This window comes from Panthera tigris, chromosome B4 (genome assembly GCF_018350195.1).
Source record: "Panthera tigris isolate Pti1 chromosome B4, P.tigris_Pti1_mat1.1, whole genome shotgun sequence".
NCBI classification, from domain to species: domain Eukaryota; kingdom Metazoa; phylum Chordata; class Mammalia; order Carnivora; family Felidae; genus Panthera; species Panthera tigris.
This window is the reverse complement of record NC_056666.1, coordinates 19,922,954-19,940,886: the sequence shown is the minus strand read 5'-3', so window position 1 is coordinate 19,940,886 and position 17,933 is coordinate 19,922,954. Positions and strand designations below refer to the sequence as shown.

The following is a 17,933-nucleotide window of genomic DNA, read 5'->3' as shown; positions in this document are numbered from 1 at the left end:
AAGTACATATTTTTTAAGTTACATTTGTAGCTTATAATAAACTTTTGATCCATCTACCTCTAGTAAGAATGAAGATTTATGTATGTTTTAAACATACATATATATAAATGTTTAACATTACCAAATAGACATTAAATTGTTTTAAGATACCTCCCACCCATTTTACTTCTTCACTCTATTATCACAGGTACTAACAGAAAGGCCAGGCTTCTAAAGGACTGAAATGACTTGGGATGGGATGTGCCCCATAGATGCAGATTACGTACTGTTACAAGGAAATGCTTCAGTTCATAGAACCATACAGGAGGCAAGATAAACATAAGCTGTGTTTTCCAGTCAAAAACAATAGAAGAAATGGAATCGAATCCTAAAGTTATGATATTCATTTAAAAAAAAACCCACAAAGTGCTAAAGTTTATAATCATTATCTTGTCAATTTGGCCTTCCACTTTTAACATTCCAAAGTTACAGTAGTATTAGCATATATCTTTACCCAAGAAAGAATTTTCATCTTAGAAAAATTAAGTTCATTAATAACAGAATTTATACAACCAAAAGTCTTTTCCATTCCCCAAAATTAATCTAAAATGGACTTCTTAAATCCATACACTAAAAGCTCAGGAAATAAAGCATGTGCCTATACTGGCTGCTAAATACAGACTATTTCCTAAAAGTAACAAGTCCTTGGATTACTCCCAAACTTTAATTTTGAACTGCTGTCTATTATGTTGAATATTTTATTTTAGGATAATTTTTACTCTTGAAATTTTATGCCAAAAAAGTATCTTAAGTAACTTCTTAAGAAGTAGCCACCAGAATACTGAGAATATGATAGTGACTGCTTTCCCCCTCTCCCCCACCTTCAAACATGCAGTGAAGAAACACGATCACTGATTAAAATCCTTACTAATATTGCAGGCACAGCACTAAGTTTACCTACATCAGCTCTTTCAGTCCTAACAACAAATCAAAGGTTAGGTAACAAACACCGATATTTTAAACAAAATGAAACTAAATAAAACATGAGAACCAGAATCCACCTATTGAAAATCTGCTCTGGTAAATTCAATTATTAGAATCATCTTTATTAGAAGAAACTCTAAACACAGAAATCATCCCAATAAAATTTACTGTAAATATTTGAGTACCTAAGCCTTTAATTTACAAGGTATTTCCTTGTACGAAGCACAAGAATTTCAGTTTTGTACGACGATAGAAGCATACTTACCACGTCACGTGGAAAGCCTGCCGACATCCGTGTTTATTACATGTCATGCAAGCACCGGTAGCTGCTTTGCTTTCTCGTCCTTGTTCATCACAAATGTAGCAAGTCTTAGGATAGAAAAAATAAACAAAATTAAGCAAAAACCTTACAAGTGTTCTTATAGCAATGCATCTTAGGGGCACGTGGATGGCTCAGTCGGTCGAGTGGCCGACTTCAGCTCAGGTCATGATCTCATGGCTTGTGGGTTTGAGCCCCACGTCGGGGCTCTGTGCTGACCGCTCAGAGCCTGGAGCCTGCTTCGGATTCTGTGTTTCCCTCTCTCTGCCCCTCCCCTGCTCGTTCTCTCTCAAAATAAACATTAAAAAAAAAAAAAAAAGAAATGAATTTTACAATTATCTTCAGAAGTCAAGATTAGGTTTACTGTCTAACCTACTTTACTTCAAAACATGAATTCATTTTTTCTGTCAGTAATCTGATTTTTACCAACATGCAGACATAAACAAGGAGAGGTAAACAGCACTAGTGGAACTTCACAAAGATCCAGTCTTCCTTAGGCTCCAATACCCTGCACAGCAGCGAGAATCTTCACAGGCACTAAGGCCAGGGGTCAGGACTTAGCCTACGATACCTTGGTCTTAAAACTTCCTCACCAATATTCAACTGATTTCTGTGACAAGAGTGTAAAAAAAGATTCGTCTTTTCTTCTGCTGGAAGTAAGCATATCTACGGGAGTTTGACACAAGGAGTTGGGACCTAAGAGATGAAGCATGGTCCTGTATGATGAGCGAAATTTAGGCCATTTCGGCTCTTCACAAGAATCCTACTTGAGCTGTCATTCAGCCTGCCAACCTGACAGACTGAGCCTGCAGGGAAGACATTTCCGCTAAGGAGGTCAGAGATGCCCCCAGGAGACACCGACCAATAAACACTGCCACCGACTTTGACTTACATCTGGTCCTTTTCCCGGGTAAAAATAGCTGATAAACAGTACCACCTTTTCATGAACAACTCAACTATATAAATGGCAATCTATGAGTATCAGTGTATAATGAAAATTAATCAGCTGACTAGAAGTTGAGTATACAAAAATTAATGTCTACATAAAATCGGTAACACTTTTAAAAGGAAACCAATTTCTGAAGAGTAACAAGGTATAAGCTAGCCAACTTCAGTGGGACCACATATATTTTTAAACTTAGAGAGCTTTCCCCCATTATGCACTGTGGTGCCAGAATAACACAATTCAACAATATTTACAAGAACACAGTTCTCAAAAAAGCCTAGCATCTAGTCAGATAAGTTAATTTAAACTCCTCTGTTGAAATACAAGGATTCAGACTGAGAAAAATTATTTTTTTAAGATTATTTTATTTTTGGGGGTGCCTGGGTGGCTCAGTCGGTTAAGCATCCAACTTCAGCTCAGGTCATGATCTCGAGGTCCATGGGTTTGAGCCCCTCGTTGGGCTCTGTGCAGACAGCTTGGAGCCTGGAGCCTGCTTCTGATTCTGTCTCCCTCTCTCTGCCCCTCACCTGCTTGTGCTCTCTCTCTCTCTCTCTCTTAAAACTAAATAAACATTAAAAAATTTTTTTAAAAGATTGTTTTATTTTTGAAAGAGAGCACATGGGAGGGGCAGAAAGAGAGGGAGGAAGGGAGGGATGGAGGAAGAGAGAGGGAGAATGGGGGGGAGGGGGAGGGGGAGGGGGAGGGGGAGGGGGAGGGAGAGGGGGAGGGGGAGAAATATTCCAAGCAGGCTTTGCACTGTTAGGGCGGGAACTGATATGGGGCTCGAACTCACAAACCGTGAGATCATGACCTGAGCCAAAATCAAGAGTCAGACACTTAACCGAGTAACCCACCCAGGTGTCCCTAAAATAATTTTTGTAGGGGCACCGGGGTCGGTTAAGCATCTGACTTCGGCTCAGGTCACCATCTCACCATTCGTGGGTTGGGACCCCACATTGGGCTCCTCGCTGACAGCTCAGAGCCTGGAGCCTGCTTCCGATTCTGTGTCTCCCTCTCTCTCTGCCCCTCCCCCATTCATGCTCTGTCTCTCTCTGTCTCAAAAATAAATAAAACGTAAAAAAAAAAAAAATTAAAAAAAATAAAATAAAATCAACATTAAAAAAAGTCTTAATTATTTTATACCTCTAACAAGTAAAACCCCAAGTTACAACAAAACCAAACCAGACACGGTGAATAAGAACATCTCTATCCGTTCAAATTACAAAAAGAAAGTATCAAACAATTACAATGGGAAACTGTAACATACATTTTTTAACCTACAAATGATCAAGAAGATTAAAAAAAGAAAAGAGCAGACTGAAACAGTAACATTTTATATAGCAAAATTCATGGAAAATATGCAAGTGGGCCTTAAAGAACCTCTCAGTTAACTTCCAAAACAGTGAAAAGACACCACCTTTTGACAATTCAATAAAACTAAAAATTATGATGAATATTAAAAAGAGAGAGAGAGAAGGACTTCCAGACTCCTGGAACGGTGGAGTCAGAGCTCCATGGATCCCCTCTCCACTTCCAAGATTTGGAGGGCACTGGGGAGAGAGAGAGTCTCTGAAAATTATCCTAAAGACATGCAGCAAACAGTGGAAAATTTGTTTTTTGAAAAAGTGTACTGAATCTCACTAAGAACAGTGAGAGTCTAGAATCTGAGGCATGATCTGCTCCCATCACCACCCTACCACACACACAGCTTCTTGTGATGGAAATTCCCCTCTGGGTGGGTGTGGCTGAGAAGATAAGGCTCCCTCTCCCCTCAGCTCCTAGTCTGAAGCTATCGTTTTACCCTAGAAGAACCAGTCTCCAGTGACTCTCATCCTACTTACAGCTGGTAGCTCTCACTCATAGAATCCCACCCTAACAACAGGCCAAGGGTCCTGAGGCCATTATCATCCCTACCCCATCTTGCTAGTAGAATGGAAGTTCCATGAGAGGAGGAAATGGGTTGAGAAAACCAGGGGGCTACTATACCCTTTCTTCCTCCCAGCACACTGCTGGAGTACCTGTGTCTCTTCAGAAGCAGAGTGCTATCCCCACCCCCAGTTCCAGAGCAGTAATGTAGAGATTCTCAGAAAGGCACATGGGTATGGAACATCTTCAGAACAAAGAGCTCAACAGCTTTGCCTGAGAGGACTGACTATGTGGAGAAGCTTAAGGACACTGTCAAAAACACCCTGGGGGAGGGGCACCTGGGTGGCTTAGTTGGTTAAGCGTCCAACTTCGGCTCAGGTCATGATCTCACTGCTCACGAGTTCGAGCCCCGCGTCGGGCTCTGTGCTGACAGCTCGGAGCCTGGAGCCTGCTTCAGACTCTGTGTCTCCCTCTCTCTCTCTGTCCCTCTACCTCTCTCTCACTCTCAAAAATAAATAAACATTAAAAATAGTCAATCAATCAATCAATCAATCACTCTGGTGGCAAGCAATTAAGACAGGACTGGTAGCTCCAAGGTACTAATAGAAACAAGTAAAACCAGCCTGAAAATTAACAGAGAGAATGAGAGAAAGACAAGAAATAAGGGCCCTCCTAGGATCACATTCATCCCTGGGGATATAGAAGGCTATGTACATGAACTAGGTTGCACCCACTCAGGAAAAATCCAAGTGGGACTCGAGGCCGATGTAAAAGCATTCCCTAAAGCCACACACAGATCCATCAGCCAATAAGGCTCATAAGGCTTTAGTACAACCTATGACCAAAAACTGGCTGAAAAGTAAGTTACTGTGACCCAGAGGCAACTCCTACGAATCTAGACTTGAAAATAAAATCACACTCATACGTGATGGTCTGAAAGATTGCATGCATGCTTAAGGCTGCACATGTTCAAGAACAACCGACAGAGAGAACCTCAGATCTCCTTAGAAAATAATCTCTAAATCACATATATATTAAGTGATAAAGGGTGAATATGTAACTAGCTAAAGGGGCTTAATTTAAACACAATCTTTGACTAATAAGTGGTTTATGTTGATCCACAGGCAACCCTAAGAAGTCAGGCCTTTTTTTTTTCCCCAGGACATTTGAGCAGGGCCACCTGAAGTTACACACTGTTGGGTAAACAGACATAAGAAAATTAGTCCAGCCAAGTCATTAAACAAATAAATGACAAAACAAACAACATGACCCATAAGAAGGAAGGATCATTCTCCAGAGTGACTATATTATCTAAAATGTCCATTTCAACAAAAAATTACAAGACATGCAAAGAAACAGGTCAGTGTGACCTACACACAAGAATAAAAGTAGACATTAGAAACTGTCTTTGAGGAGGGACCCAGATGTTAGACTTGGAAGACAAAGACTTCAATCAAATGGAAATACTTGAGTTTAAAAAATTCATTAAAGAGGCTCAACAGTAGATTTGAGTTGGCAGTCAGAAAACAATCAACAGACTTAAAAACAGATCAATAAATGGGGCGCCTGGGTGGCTCAGTCGGTTAAGTGGCCGACTTTGACTCAGGTCATGATCTCGCGGTCAGTGAGTTCGAGCCCCGCGTCAGGCTCTATGCTGACAGCTCAGAGCCTGGATTCCTGCTTCGGATTCTGTGTCTCCCTCTCCCTCTGCCCCTCCCCCATTCGCGTTCTGTCTCTCGCTGCCTTTCAAAAATGAATAAATATTAAAAAAAAATTTTTTTTCTTAAAAAACAGATCAATAAAGGTGTGCCTGGCTGGCTGAGGGGAGAGCATGTGACTCTTGACCTTGGAGTCATGAGTTCGAGCCCCATACTGGGTGTACAAATTACTTAAAAATAAATAAACTTAAAAAAAAAATAGATCAATAAAGATTATACAATCTGAAGAAGGGACTTCTTTAGATTATACTACCTGAAGTACAATTTCCAAAAAATGTGGGACACCATTAAGTACACCAGCATACGTATGAGAAAACAAAGAGATGAAAGAAAGGGACAGAAACTGAATCTAAAGAAATAATGGCTGAAAATTTCCCAAATCTGGTTAAAACCAATAATCTACAATTCTAAAAATCTTGATAAACACTAAGAGGACCACGCTCAAATTGGTCAAAGCCAAAACACACAAACAAACAAAGATATCTTGAAAGCAACAAGAGAAAAATGGTTCATCACAAGCAAGGAAAACTACAATACAATTAACACCTGAAGTCTCAAAGGAAACAATGGAGGGCAGAAGGCAGCAGGATAAGATACTCAAAAAGCTTAAAGAACAAAACTATCAACCAGGAGTCCAATATCCAGGAAAGCTATATTGCATCAATAAAGATGCAATAAGGACATTCCCAAACAAACAAAAACAGATATTTTGTTGCTCCAATCCTAACAAGAAATACTAAAGGAAGTTCTTTAGGCTAAAATCAAGTGACACTACACAACAATTACAACACACACACACACACACACACACACACACACACACACACACACACACACACACAAAGAGCTCCAATTTTACCTCAATAGAGCTGAAATCTTTAAAAAATAAATCTAACAGGCCAATTAATAAACACACATAAAAGGCTCTAACAAAGGTAATTATACAGAAAAAGATAAAAGACAGTATGATTAAATATTTCTCATTCTTCTCTTAATTCAAAAGGCAAAAGCATAAAACAATGCCCATAAATTGTATTGTTGGGCCTATAACAGAGAAATGTAATATATTTCACAATGACAACACAATTAAAGAGGGTGGGAATAAAGATATATTGGAGTAAGAAAGTAACACCAGATGGTAACTTGAACCCACATGAAGAAATGAAGAGAAACACAAATGGCAAAGATATCTAGCAACACACACACACTATACAAATATATCTGTGGTCTTCTTCTCTTAGCTTTAAAAGATAAGGGGAGGCCTCAGTGGCTCACATGATTAAGTGTCCAACTCTAGACTACAGCTCAGGTCATGATCTCATGGTTCATGGGTTCAAGACCCGTGTCAGGCTCTGCACTGTCAGAGCCTGCTTGCAATTCTGTCTTCCTCTCTCTCTCTGACTCCCACCCACTCTCTCTCTCTCTCAAAATAAATAAACTTTTTTTTTTAATGTGTATTTAAAAAAAGACTATATAGAGCAATCATCATGTTTTAATTTGAGAAAGAGACTCAGAGCACACAAGCAGGGGAGGGGCAGGGACAGGAAGAAGGGAGAAATTGAGAGGGGGGGGGAGGGAGAGAATGAATATGAATATGAATATGAATATGAATATGAATATCCCAAGCAAGCTCCACACTCAGCATGGAACCCGAAGGGGGACTCGATCCCATAATCCTGGGATTATGACCTGGGCTGAAATCAAGAGTCAGACACTCAACTGACCAAGCCACCCAGGTGCCCTAACAGAGCAATAATTTTAACAATATATTATTGTTTGTAGTTTATACAAACATAATAGGACATATAGGAATGAATTTTCTATATCTTACTGGAGTTAACTAGATTCTGATAAGATAAATATTGCAAACCCTAGAGCAACCACTAAGAAAATAACCCCAAAAAATATAATTTAAAAATCATGAAAGGAATGAAAAAGGTACACTTTTAGAAAATACCCACTTAAGGTAAAAGAAGGTACTATAAAAGAAAAAGAGAGGACCAAAGCAGTCATAAGACAATGCAAACAAAAAGTAAAATGGCAGGCATAAAACCAACCATATTAATGATAGCATTGGATGTGAATGTATTCCAATCAAAAGGCAGAGATTAATAGACCAGATTAAAAAAAAGAAAGTTCCATACACTGTCTGCAAGAGGAATACTTTAGATTTGATAGTACAAGTAAGTTAAAAAGATTAAAAAAAAAAAAAAAAAAGACATAGTACGCAAAGAGCAAGCATAAGATGGCTGGAGTAGCTATCATTATATCGGACAAAAACAAAAAACAAAAAGAAAAAAAATAGACTCTTGAAACAAAACATTACTAAAGATAAAGAGGAATTTTTTTTTCAACGTTTTTTATTTATTTTTGGGACAGAGAGAGACAGAGCATGAACGGGGGAGGGGCAGAGAGAGAGGGAGACACAGAATCGGAAACAGGCTCCAGGCTCCGAGCCATCAGCCCAGAGCCTGACGCGGGGCTCGAACTCACAGACCACGAGATCGTGACCTGGCTGAAGTCAGACGCTTAACCGACTGCGCCACCCAGGCGCCCCAAAGAGGAATATTTTATAACGATAACAGTCAATCCATCAGGAAGGTACAATTATAAGCGTAAATGTGTGTATATACATATACATATACAGAGAGAGAGGGAGAACAAGAGAGCCCCCAGACACATGAATCAAAATAGAAAAAAGTAATTTGATTATTTTATTTTTTTAAATGACCTGGGCTGAAACCAAGAGTCGGATGCTCAACCAACTGAGCCATACTAGCACCCTAATATTTTGATAATTTTTAAATATTAGCTATTAGATTAAGAAGAAAATATGCAAAATAACTGAGGATTATTGAAAAATTGTTCCCAAACAAAATCATATCTAAATAAAATGTCAAGTATGTGAATAAAGCTATACTCAAGAGGCAAATTCATAGCCTAAAAAGTTTTCCGTTTTAGAAAAGTAATATTTTAACCGAACTATTTATTTATTTTTTTAGTATGACAGAACACTGAATTACATCAGTTTCCCATCAATACACTAGTCATTTAATGACAATTACATTGGCCATTTCCACTGGTTGGCAGGAGGCTCTTCCACTAAAGGCTCCCATGGTTTTCATTATATCATTTTTCCTGCCAGACTTAATTCATTTTCAGCTTGAAGAGTCACCTCTTCCAGTTGCCCACCCTGAAGCTGGTCTAACTGCTTAACATCTGATTCCACTGTAACCATACACATACAAACACATTTGTAATCTGTTCTGTATATTTCCTATATGCTGCATTTTTAGGAATTTGCTCAAGAATGTCAAGAATCTTTGTGTCCAAGATTCTTAACCTCTCGTGTGGACTCTCACATACAGCCAATCCCACAAGGCCAGGGGTCTTCTTCAGCAAATCTGCCATGACAGTGCCAGTAGGCTCAGGACACACAGTCCTTTGAACCTAATTTTTTAAATTAAAGAAACAGGCCTCATATCAAAAGGATTCTGGGGCCAAATTCCAACCCCACCTAAGAAGTAGCTGAAAGCACCACTCCAAATATAACTTGAACAAGCCACTTAAACTACAAAAATTCAGCTCTTCTTGTAACTGAAAGATGTGCTGTTGTGAGGCAACCAAGTAGCGTGAAATCCAAGGGAAGACATATTCTCCCCCCAACTTCCTAAGAACCACAAAATGTTCAGACTCTCCACCACGGATACAGCAAGAAAGGGAAGACATGGAGAAAGACATGCACGTAAGAAGAAATCAGCTAAAATTTTAATACATTGTTGTTAAAGGCTGATTGAGGGCTAATATGATACTGCAGAACCACTAGAACCACTGATAAAAGAGTTCTCACTCACTCACAGGCTCTACTACATGAACTTTTATGAGGGGTTCACGGGGAAGACTGATACCAAGGAGACAAAACCACCAGAAAAAATCTCCCTTGAGGTTCAGGCATGAAGAAGAGGATCAGACTCTACTGATGGTAAGATATGAAATCCTACCTCTCACCCAAACACTCCTTTCAAAAGCATTTGGGGGACTAGAGCAAGCCCTGTCACATCCAAGACATGGGTAAGGTCCACCATGACTAGGAATACAAAGGAAAAACTCTTTACACCTAGGCAAGGGGCAGGAAAAATTCTCAAACCCAAATTCCCAACCCTGTTAGTAATAAAATTAAGAGGTCTTCTAGTGCTGGGGGTAGAAGCAGAAAGTTCTCTTCCTCACAAGTCTTTCCAAAGACACAAATATAAGTCTGCCATGGTGAGGAGGAAAGGAATGGTGAAACTGTGAGGCCCAGACATACAGGGCCTACCAAAGAGAGAGGGTGGACCAAAACCACAGAGAAATCCCAAGCCCAAAACATCAAATAACAAACAAAGGCAATCTAACACTAAGGGAGAAACAAAAGCATACCAGGAAGAAACTTAGCGTGTCTGACTCAATATTGTTTCTATTTCCCTTGCTGCCATGACCTAAAACAGAAACTTCTGCTTAGCCCCGCACATAGGCATGTTACAGGTAAGATTTGAAAAAAAACTGCTTTTTAAAATCCAAAATCTACCTCACCCGAGGAGACAGAGGAGATAAGGAAGTACATAAATGACTATGCTGTGTTTAAGATTTACAGGAACAACATGACCAGATTCCTATACACAACAACAAACTGACCAAGAACAATGAAGTTCCTTGACCTTCCTTGATGTCTACAGGTATCAGTCGCCTTTTGACTCCAACTCCCTCCCACTTTCCCCCTCTTCTTAACATAAAAGCAGCTCAAATCTCTAGCTGAGGAACTGGCTCTTTGGGACAATAGTCTGCCATCTCTTTGGTCTGCTGGCGTTCAGAATCAAGTCTCTTTCTCTACATCCACATCTTGCCTCTTGACTCACTGGCCTGTCACACAGCAAGCAGAACAAACTTGGGACTTAAAAGTGTGGTAAAGTGAAAAGCAGGAAGAGAAACCACCCTCTGTGGCACTGGTGAACAGATACAGCTAAATGCTGGGGTGGAATACAAACACTGTGAAAGCAAAGAACCTAATACTCCAGGGCTCCTGGGTGGCTCAGTCAGTTAAGCGTCTGATTCTTGATTTCACCTCAGGTCATGCTCTCGCAGTTCATGAGTTCGAGTCCCTTAGGGTGAGCTTCGGGTGAGCCCCGCTTTGGGTGAACCCCGCTTCTCTCTCTCCCTCTCTCCCCTCCAAAAACAACCCCTAATACTCCGGCCGTCAACCTAAACTTATAGTATCATTAGAAGATGACCAAGGGGCAAGGCCACCCCAATGGGCTCAGAGGACAGAGCATCAAGCCACGCAGAATTATTCTCAATCTTAGAACCTAAAAACTGTCCTGTTGAGCTACAAACCTGCTTTGCTTTAGTCCAGTAACCCCTTTTTGCCTTCTAACTTCTCCCTTTTAAAATGGGACTATCTATACTACACCTATCCTACCACTGTATCTTAGAAGCAGACACCTTTCCTGTATTTCACAGGGTCACAGATGGAAAGGAATTTTGCCTCAGGATTGACCATACCCAGAATTTCACCCACATCTGATTTACATGATTCAGAATGAGATTTGGAACAATCTCATTGAGATTATTAATACTTAGATAAAATTCTGAATTTAAGAGCTGATGCTAGAATCAATTAAGACTTTGAGAGATGATAGGATGAAATAAAAGTATTTTGCATGTGGTAAGAACATGAAGGGGGGGAGATTACTATGTGTTGAACTGTGTCCCTGAAAAAAGGTATGTGAAGTCCTAATAACCCCAGTAACTCAGAATGTGACCTTATTTGGAAAAAGGGTCACTGCAGATATAATTAGTTAAGATGAGGTCACACTGGGGTAGGACAGGCCTCTAACTGAATATGACTGGTCCTTATAAGAAGATGGCCACTTGAGGACACAGAGGCAATGGAAGAACAGTGGGGTCAAAAAGCAGAGACTGGGGTGATAAATCCATAATCCAACGAATGCCAAGGATTTCCTGTCACCACAACAGGCTGGAAGAGAGGCACAGAACTGATGCTCCCTCACAATTCTCAGGAGGAACCAACGCCAATAACTTAATTTCAGACTTCTAGCTTCCATAACTGTGAGAGAATGAATTTCTGTTGTTTTAAGCCACCCAGTTTGTGGTACTTTCTTAAGGCAGCCCTAGGAAACCAATACAGAGGCTGTATGAAAAACTGGCTAGGAGTTGGTTATGTTTTGGAGTTGGGTGATGAACTGGGAGGGATGGGAAGTAGTTTCATTCTATTATTATTTTCTACATGTGACAATTTCCAAACCAAATACTTATATTGTTATAATATGTAGAATAAAAACGAAAACTTCACGTAAGCATAATTTAAAAAGTTAGAAAACATTAGAATAATAAAATTAGGCATAAAGCCTAAAACTGTTCTTTATTATTAGGCACAAAACAGATCCATCAAGAGCTTAGATAAAGGTAAAAACCCCAATGAAATGTTTATGTGAAGAAAACCCAGAAGAAATGAGGTGACACAAAAAGTATTCAACACATTCAAAAAAGTAAATTAATTTGTAAAGAAAGCATAAAAACTATTTTACACTGTTATAAAGATCTATATGCCCCCAGTATCACACAGCACACCGATTTAGTAGCCTACTTTGAAACCAGACTTTTTGCAGCTAAGATATATTACTTTGTTACCTCATCCTTGTGGAGGAGAGGAGGTAGATACAAAAGGTACCTGGCTTATCCCCTAAAAAAAAAAAAAAAAAAAAAAAGGTCACATGCTGTGTTAACTGGGGATTTGGGTAGTCACAATTTCAAAGCAGGCCAATGCTTTGAACTTCCAAAGGGAAAAACAAATCAGACCCATCATGGATTTAAAAAAATGGCAAACTGTATTCTACAACTTTGTACCTAGAGAAAAATCCCCCCCAGCAATAGTAACCTGATGACAATCAGAACTTGTTGCTAGGCACTCTACTTCTCTTTGACACTATTTCATGGTTTCCTATTACCTGGCGCTGCTGACATTACTGTTGGGTGATGAAATCTCATCGTTCTAATTTCAGACCCAAATGTATCCTTATCATTTTCTTCTTAGATGTCTTGTTTTTTCCTGTATCTGGCACCTCTGATCATCTTATTACTCCTTGTAATTGTAAATATGTACATGATATTTATATGATCCTGTAAAATAAAACTTCAAGTTTTCCTTCTCTTGAAATACTACTATAAGCTATGGGCCTCCCAACTTACATGACCTCCCCATTTCCATCCTCTCTCTTTCAACCTGTATATTCTACTGTCACCTTGCCATTTCCCTTTCTAACAAGTTAATAAATTTTGACTTGCACTGAATATAACTTGGTCTAATAAAAATATTTCTGACAGAACAGAAGCCTGATCCAGCAGTAGGGAAGATAACCATGAAAAAGCCTCCATGCTGCAGGATGAATGAAGGCAGAGACCAGTCTGCTATAGTACGATACAATACAATATGATGCGATACGATACAATATAATATCAATTTTTCCATAGCTGTGGAAAAAATACTGTCAACATATCCAGATATGCAATTCAACCATTCTTTTCTTCATGAAAAAAGAATGGACCATGTGTGTACTCTTGCACAAAAGACATTCACTTCTGACGATCCTTACATATTTTAATTTCAACGTTTTGGTTTTTAGTTTCCCTCTTAACAGACAGTCTTTGACAATGAGCAAAGTCATTTTCATCCTCCATGTAACTTTGAAAACTGCGAGAGAAGTTGTATCACTTTGCCTTATAGGTCTCACTTACAACATGCAGAAAATAATTAGATTTTAACCACCTATGGAGAAAGAGCCAGAGTAAGGGTTACTCTGTCCATTTTCTGGAGCTTGCTGAATGATTTTGTAAATGTGATGTGTAACTTCCTTAGTCCCAGGTAGCTGCTCTGTGCTCAAGTGTAGAGATTAGTATAAAACAAGAGTAACACTGTTAATTGGTGCATACTCTATACAGCTGACCCTTGAACAACAAGGGGATTAGAAGCATCGATGATTCCCCATGCAGGTGCAGGTATAACTTCTGACTCCCCAAAAACTTAACTACTAATAGCCTACTGTTGACCAGAAGCCTTACCAATAACATAAAGAGCAGATTAACACATATTTTGCATGGCATATGTATTATATACTGTATTCTTATAATAAAGTAAGCCAGATGAAAAGTGTTATTTAAAAAAATCATAAGAAGGGGGGCCTGGGTGGCTCAGCAGGTTAAGCATCTAACTTCGGCTCAGGTTGTGATCTCATGGCTCGTGAGTTCAAGCCCTGCATCAGGCTCTGTGCTGACAGCTTAGCCTGGAGCCTGCTTTGGATTCTGTGTCTTCCTCTCTCTCTCTCTCTCCCCCTTCCACACTTGTGCTCTCTCTCTCAAAATATGAATAAACATTAAAAAAAAACTTTTTTCAAAAACTCACAAGAGAAAATACATTTAGGTGCTGTACCGTATCATGCTGATTGGACGAAGTCTGCATGTAAGTGGGCCTGCAGAGTTCACACCTGTGTTATTCAAGGATCGGCTCTAACCCTATATACCTTAATTACTTTGCAAAGATCCCATTTTTAATCACCTTGTTTACTGCCACCCCAAAAAAACTATAAGGCGTAACTGTGTATCTATGAATATTTTATGGCACCAAAATGAAGACAAAGCGAAAAAAATACCTGTGGTATATACAAACAAAAATTTGTTATCACTATTTAAAGAGGTCATAACTTTAGAGGCTCCTGGGCAGCTCAGTGGGTTAAGTGTCCGACTCTGGGTTTCACTCAGGTCATGATCTCACAGTTCTTGAGTTTGAGCCCCACATCAGGCTCTGTGCTGACAGTGCAGACCCTGGTTGGGATTCTTCCTCTCCCTCTCTCTCTGCCCCTCCCCAGCTCACACTGTCTCTGTCTCTCTCAAAATAAGTAAACCTAAAAAAAATAAAAAGAGTACATAACTTTAGAATACCTAACAGTTTAAGAGCTAAATGGGCAAAAACAGATACAAAAAGAAATATTATTCTGACAACCTGACAAGTAATCAAAAATTCAAATAACTGGATATCATTTATTATCAAATTGGCAAATGTAGACTATGATTCTAAAAATGAATACAGACAATGGTGTGGTAAAAATGGCATTTTCATAAATTATTAGCTATATAAATGTGGAAGACAAACAGGCAATCTTATCAGAACCTTACAAACAGGTATAATCTATGACACAATAATTCTAACTCTAGAGTTCTAGCCAAAGGAAATAATCTAAACACAGAATAAAAGGGTTGGTGAAGCAAGTTTCTTGTCATGCTTTAAATTACGACAGAAAAATAGCTAGGTAATGTGGGAATGGTTAGGAAAATTATGACATAAACATCATAGTTAAGAGTCATCCAGGGGCACCTGGGTGGCTCAGTCGGTTAAGCATCCAACTTCGACTCAGGTCATGATCTCACAGTTCATGGGTTCGAGTCCCACATCGGGCTCTGTGCTGAGAGCTCAGAGCCTGGAGCCTGCTTCAGATTCTGTCTCTCCCTCTCTCTCTCTGCCCCTACCCTGCTCACGCTCTGTCTCTCAAAAATAATAAACATTAAAGAAAAAAAAAAAAAGAGTCATCCAAAGAGAAGAGCCAAGAATAAAATCTGTATATTTGGCATTATTATAACTCATGCTTACAGATTTTTTAAATGCCAAATATTTCAAAATGTTTATACATTTAAGATGTATTATTTTTAAATATGTCAATTATTAAATCAATCATTTAATTATTTATTATTCAAGGTAATCTAAAATTTGGTAATCCTATGACAGGGAAGCAGAGAATTTGAGTATCAAGCAGTATTCTTATAATCCTTCAGAAAGTATATGTAAAATATTTTGTTATAGTTCAGATGTATATTACTCTGTAGAAAGAAATCTTACATTTTACCAGAATCCGAAGACCCAAAAAATGTAAAGAAGCACTAGTTTAGAAAAATCGGACATGCTTCAAAGTGTCTTCCTGGACACCTGGTACACTTTGCTAAGATTTACTATTTTAAAATCAAGCAACTCAGGGGCATCTGGGTGGCTCAGTCGGTTAAGCAGCCAACTCTTGATTTCGACTCGGGTCATGATCTCACAGTAAGTGAGCCTCACATCCGGCTCGTGCTGACAGTGCAGAGCCTGATTGGGATTCTCTCTCTGCCCCCTCCCCTGCTCTCTCTCTCTGAAAAAAAATAAACTAAAAAACAAAAGTTAAAAACAAACAAACAAACAACTCAAAGAGATCAGTTTACTCAGTTTTATTCAGCATGATTCCATGCTGTCATAGAGTACAGTAACAGTTTATGCCCTAATTCCATATGCTAGTGTTTTATAATGAGAAAAAACATCCCAACATACAATTGTCCCTGGATCTGTTTTTTACGAAGTCATCAAGTGACCTTAAATCATCTCTTTTTAAACCTGGTCAAAACTCCTTTTTTTTTTTTTTTTTTTAAATGTTTACTTATTTTTGAGACAGAGAGAGACAGAGCATGAACAGGGGAGGGTCAGAGAGAGAGGGAGACACAGAATCTGAAACAGGCTCCAGGCTCTGAGCCGTCAGCACAGAGCCCAACGCATGAGATCATGACCTGAGCCGAAGTCGGACGCTTAACTGACTGAGCCACCCAAGCACCCCTAAACTCCTTTCTTTTTTAAAATTTATTTATTTATTTGGGGAGGGGGGTGTTATTTGGGGAGGAAGTAGGGGGAGAAGAGAGACAGAGAGAGAGACAGAGACAGAGACAGAGAGAGAGAGAATGAATGCCAAGCAGGCTCTGCACTGTGAGCAAGACAGGGGGCTCAATTCCACGGACCTGAGAGATCATCACCTAAACTGAAACCAAGAGTCATATGTATAAATTAAATGACTGAGCCACCCAGGCCCTCCGGCCAAAAACTCCTTTGTGAATTATTAAACACAATTTTAATTTATTGCAAAAAAAAAAAAAAAAGATAGAAATTCTCAAGAAGGTTATGCAGAACACTACACTATTTTATAAAATTAAAGAATAAGCATATGCAATTTGGCACAGGTACATCAGGAACAGTCTATAGGCTTTTTTACCTAGTTGTTTAAATAGAATATTTACGAGACATGAAGGTAAACAAGAGCACCTAAACTCCAGCGTCTTTTGTAGAAACTGTCTGTGCTCAATTGTTTTTAATTTTTTATTATTATTTTCTTTTTTAAGTTTATTTATTTTTGAGAGAGCAAGAGAGAGAGAGAGACACCACACATGAGCAGTAGAGAGGCAGAGAGAGAGAGAGAGAGAGAGAGAGAGAGAGAGAGAGAGAGAGAGAGAGAGAACCCCAACAGCCTCCATGTTGATAGTGTGGAGCCTGAAGGGGTTCAATCAAAGAACCATGAGATTGTGATCTGAGCCAAAATCAAGAGTCCAATGCTCAAATGACTGAGCCAAGTGCTCCTATTATTTTTCTTATTTTAGAGAGAGACAAGGTGTGAGAGTGGGGGAAAGGAACAGAGGGGAAGACAGGAGAGAAAGAAGAGAGAGGAGAGGAGAGGGGAGGGGAGGGGAGGGGAGGGGAGGGGAGGGGAGGGGAGGGGAGGGGAGGGGAGGGGAGGGGAGGGGAGGGGAGGGGAGGGGAGGGGAGGGGAGGGGAGAGGAGAGGAGAGGAGAGGAGAGGAGAGGAGAGGAGAGGAGAGGAGAGGAGAGGAGAGGAGAGGAGAGGAGAGGAGAGGAGAGGAGAGAAGAGAAGAGAAGAGAAGAGAAGAGAAGAGAAGAGAAGAGAAGAGAAGAGAAGAGAAGAGAAGAGAATCTTAAGCAGGCTCCACACCCAGCATGGTGCCAGATGCCACCAATACTGGGATTCACGACCTGAGCCAGTATCAAGAGTTGGACACTCAACCGACTGAGCCACCCAGGCTAATGATGGAATGGTAACTAGGCATCTATGTTTTTCTAGGTGAAAATGGCTTCGAAGCCCAAGTACCTAGACCATACTTACTCTGTTAAAAATTTAGAACTTGGACACTGAGTCAAGTTACCTGTTGGAAACTCAGATAAAATGAGACACGGAATTAGAGACAATGTGGAAACAAGAACAGACCACAGA

The 17,933-nt window shown here is 39.6% G+C and overlaps 1 protein-coding gene and 1 pseudogene across 13 annotated transcripts in view; both read right to left on the bottom strand.

The window, feature by feature from the left end:
• Positions 1 to 17,933, bottom strand: part of MLLT10 (MLLT10 histone lysine methyltransferase DOT1L cofactor) — a 234,949-nt gene that overhangs the window by 123,771 nt on the left and 93,245 nt on the right. For all 13 annotated transcript variants that reach the window (XR_006219669.1, XM_042991194.1, XM_042991193.1 and 10 more), the window contains one exon: positions 1,229 to 1,332. Coding sequence is in view for 12 of the 13 variants with exons in the window: in XM_042991194.1 (XP_042847128.1) it covers positions 1,229 to 1,332 (104 nt within the window). In the remaining variant the exon portion in view is untranslated. The remainder of the gene's footprint in view (positions 1 to 1,228; positions 1,333 to 17,933) is intronic.
• Positions 8,682 to 10,920, bottom strand: LOC122240240 (annotated as a pseudogene).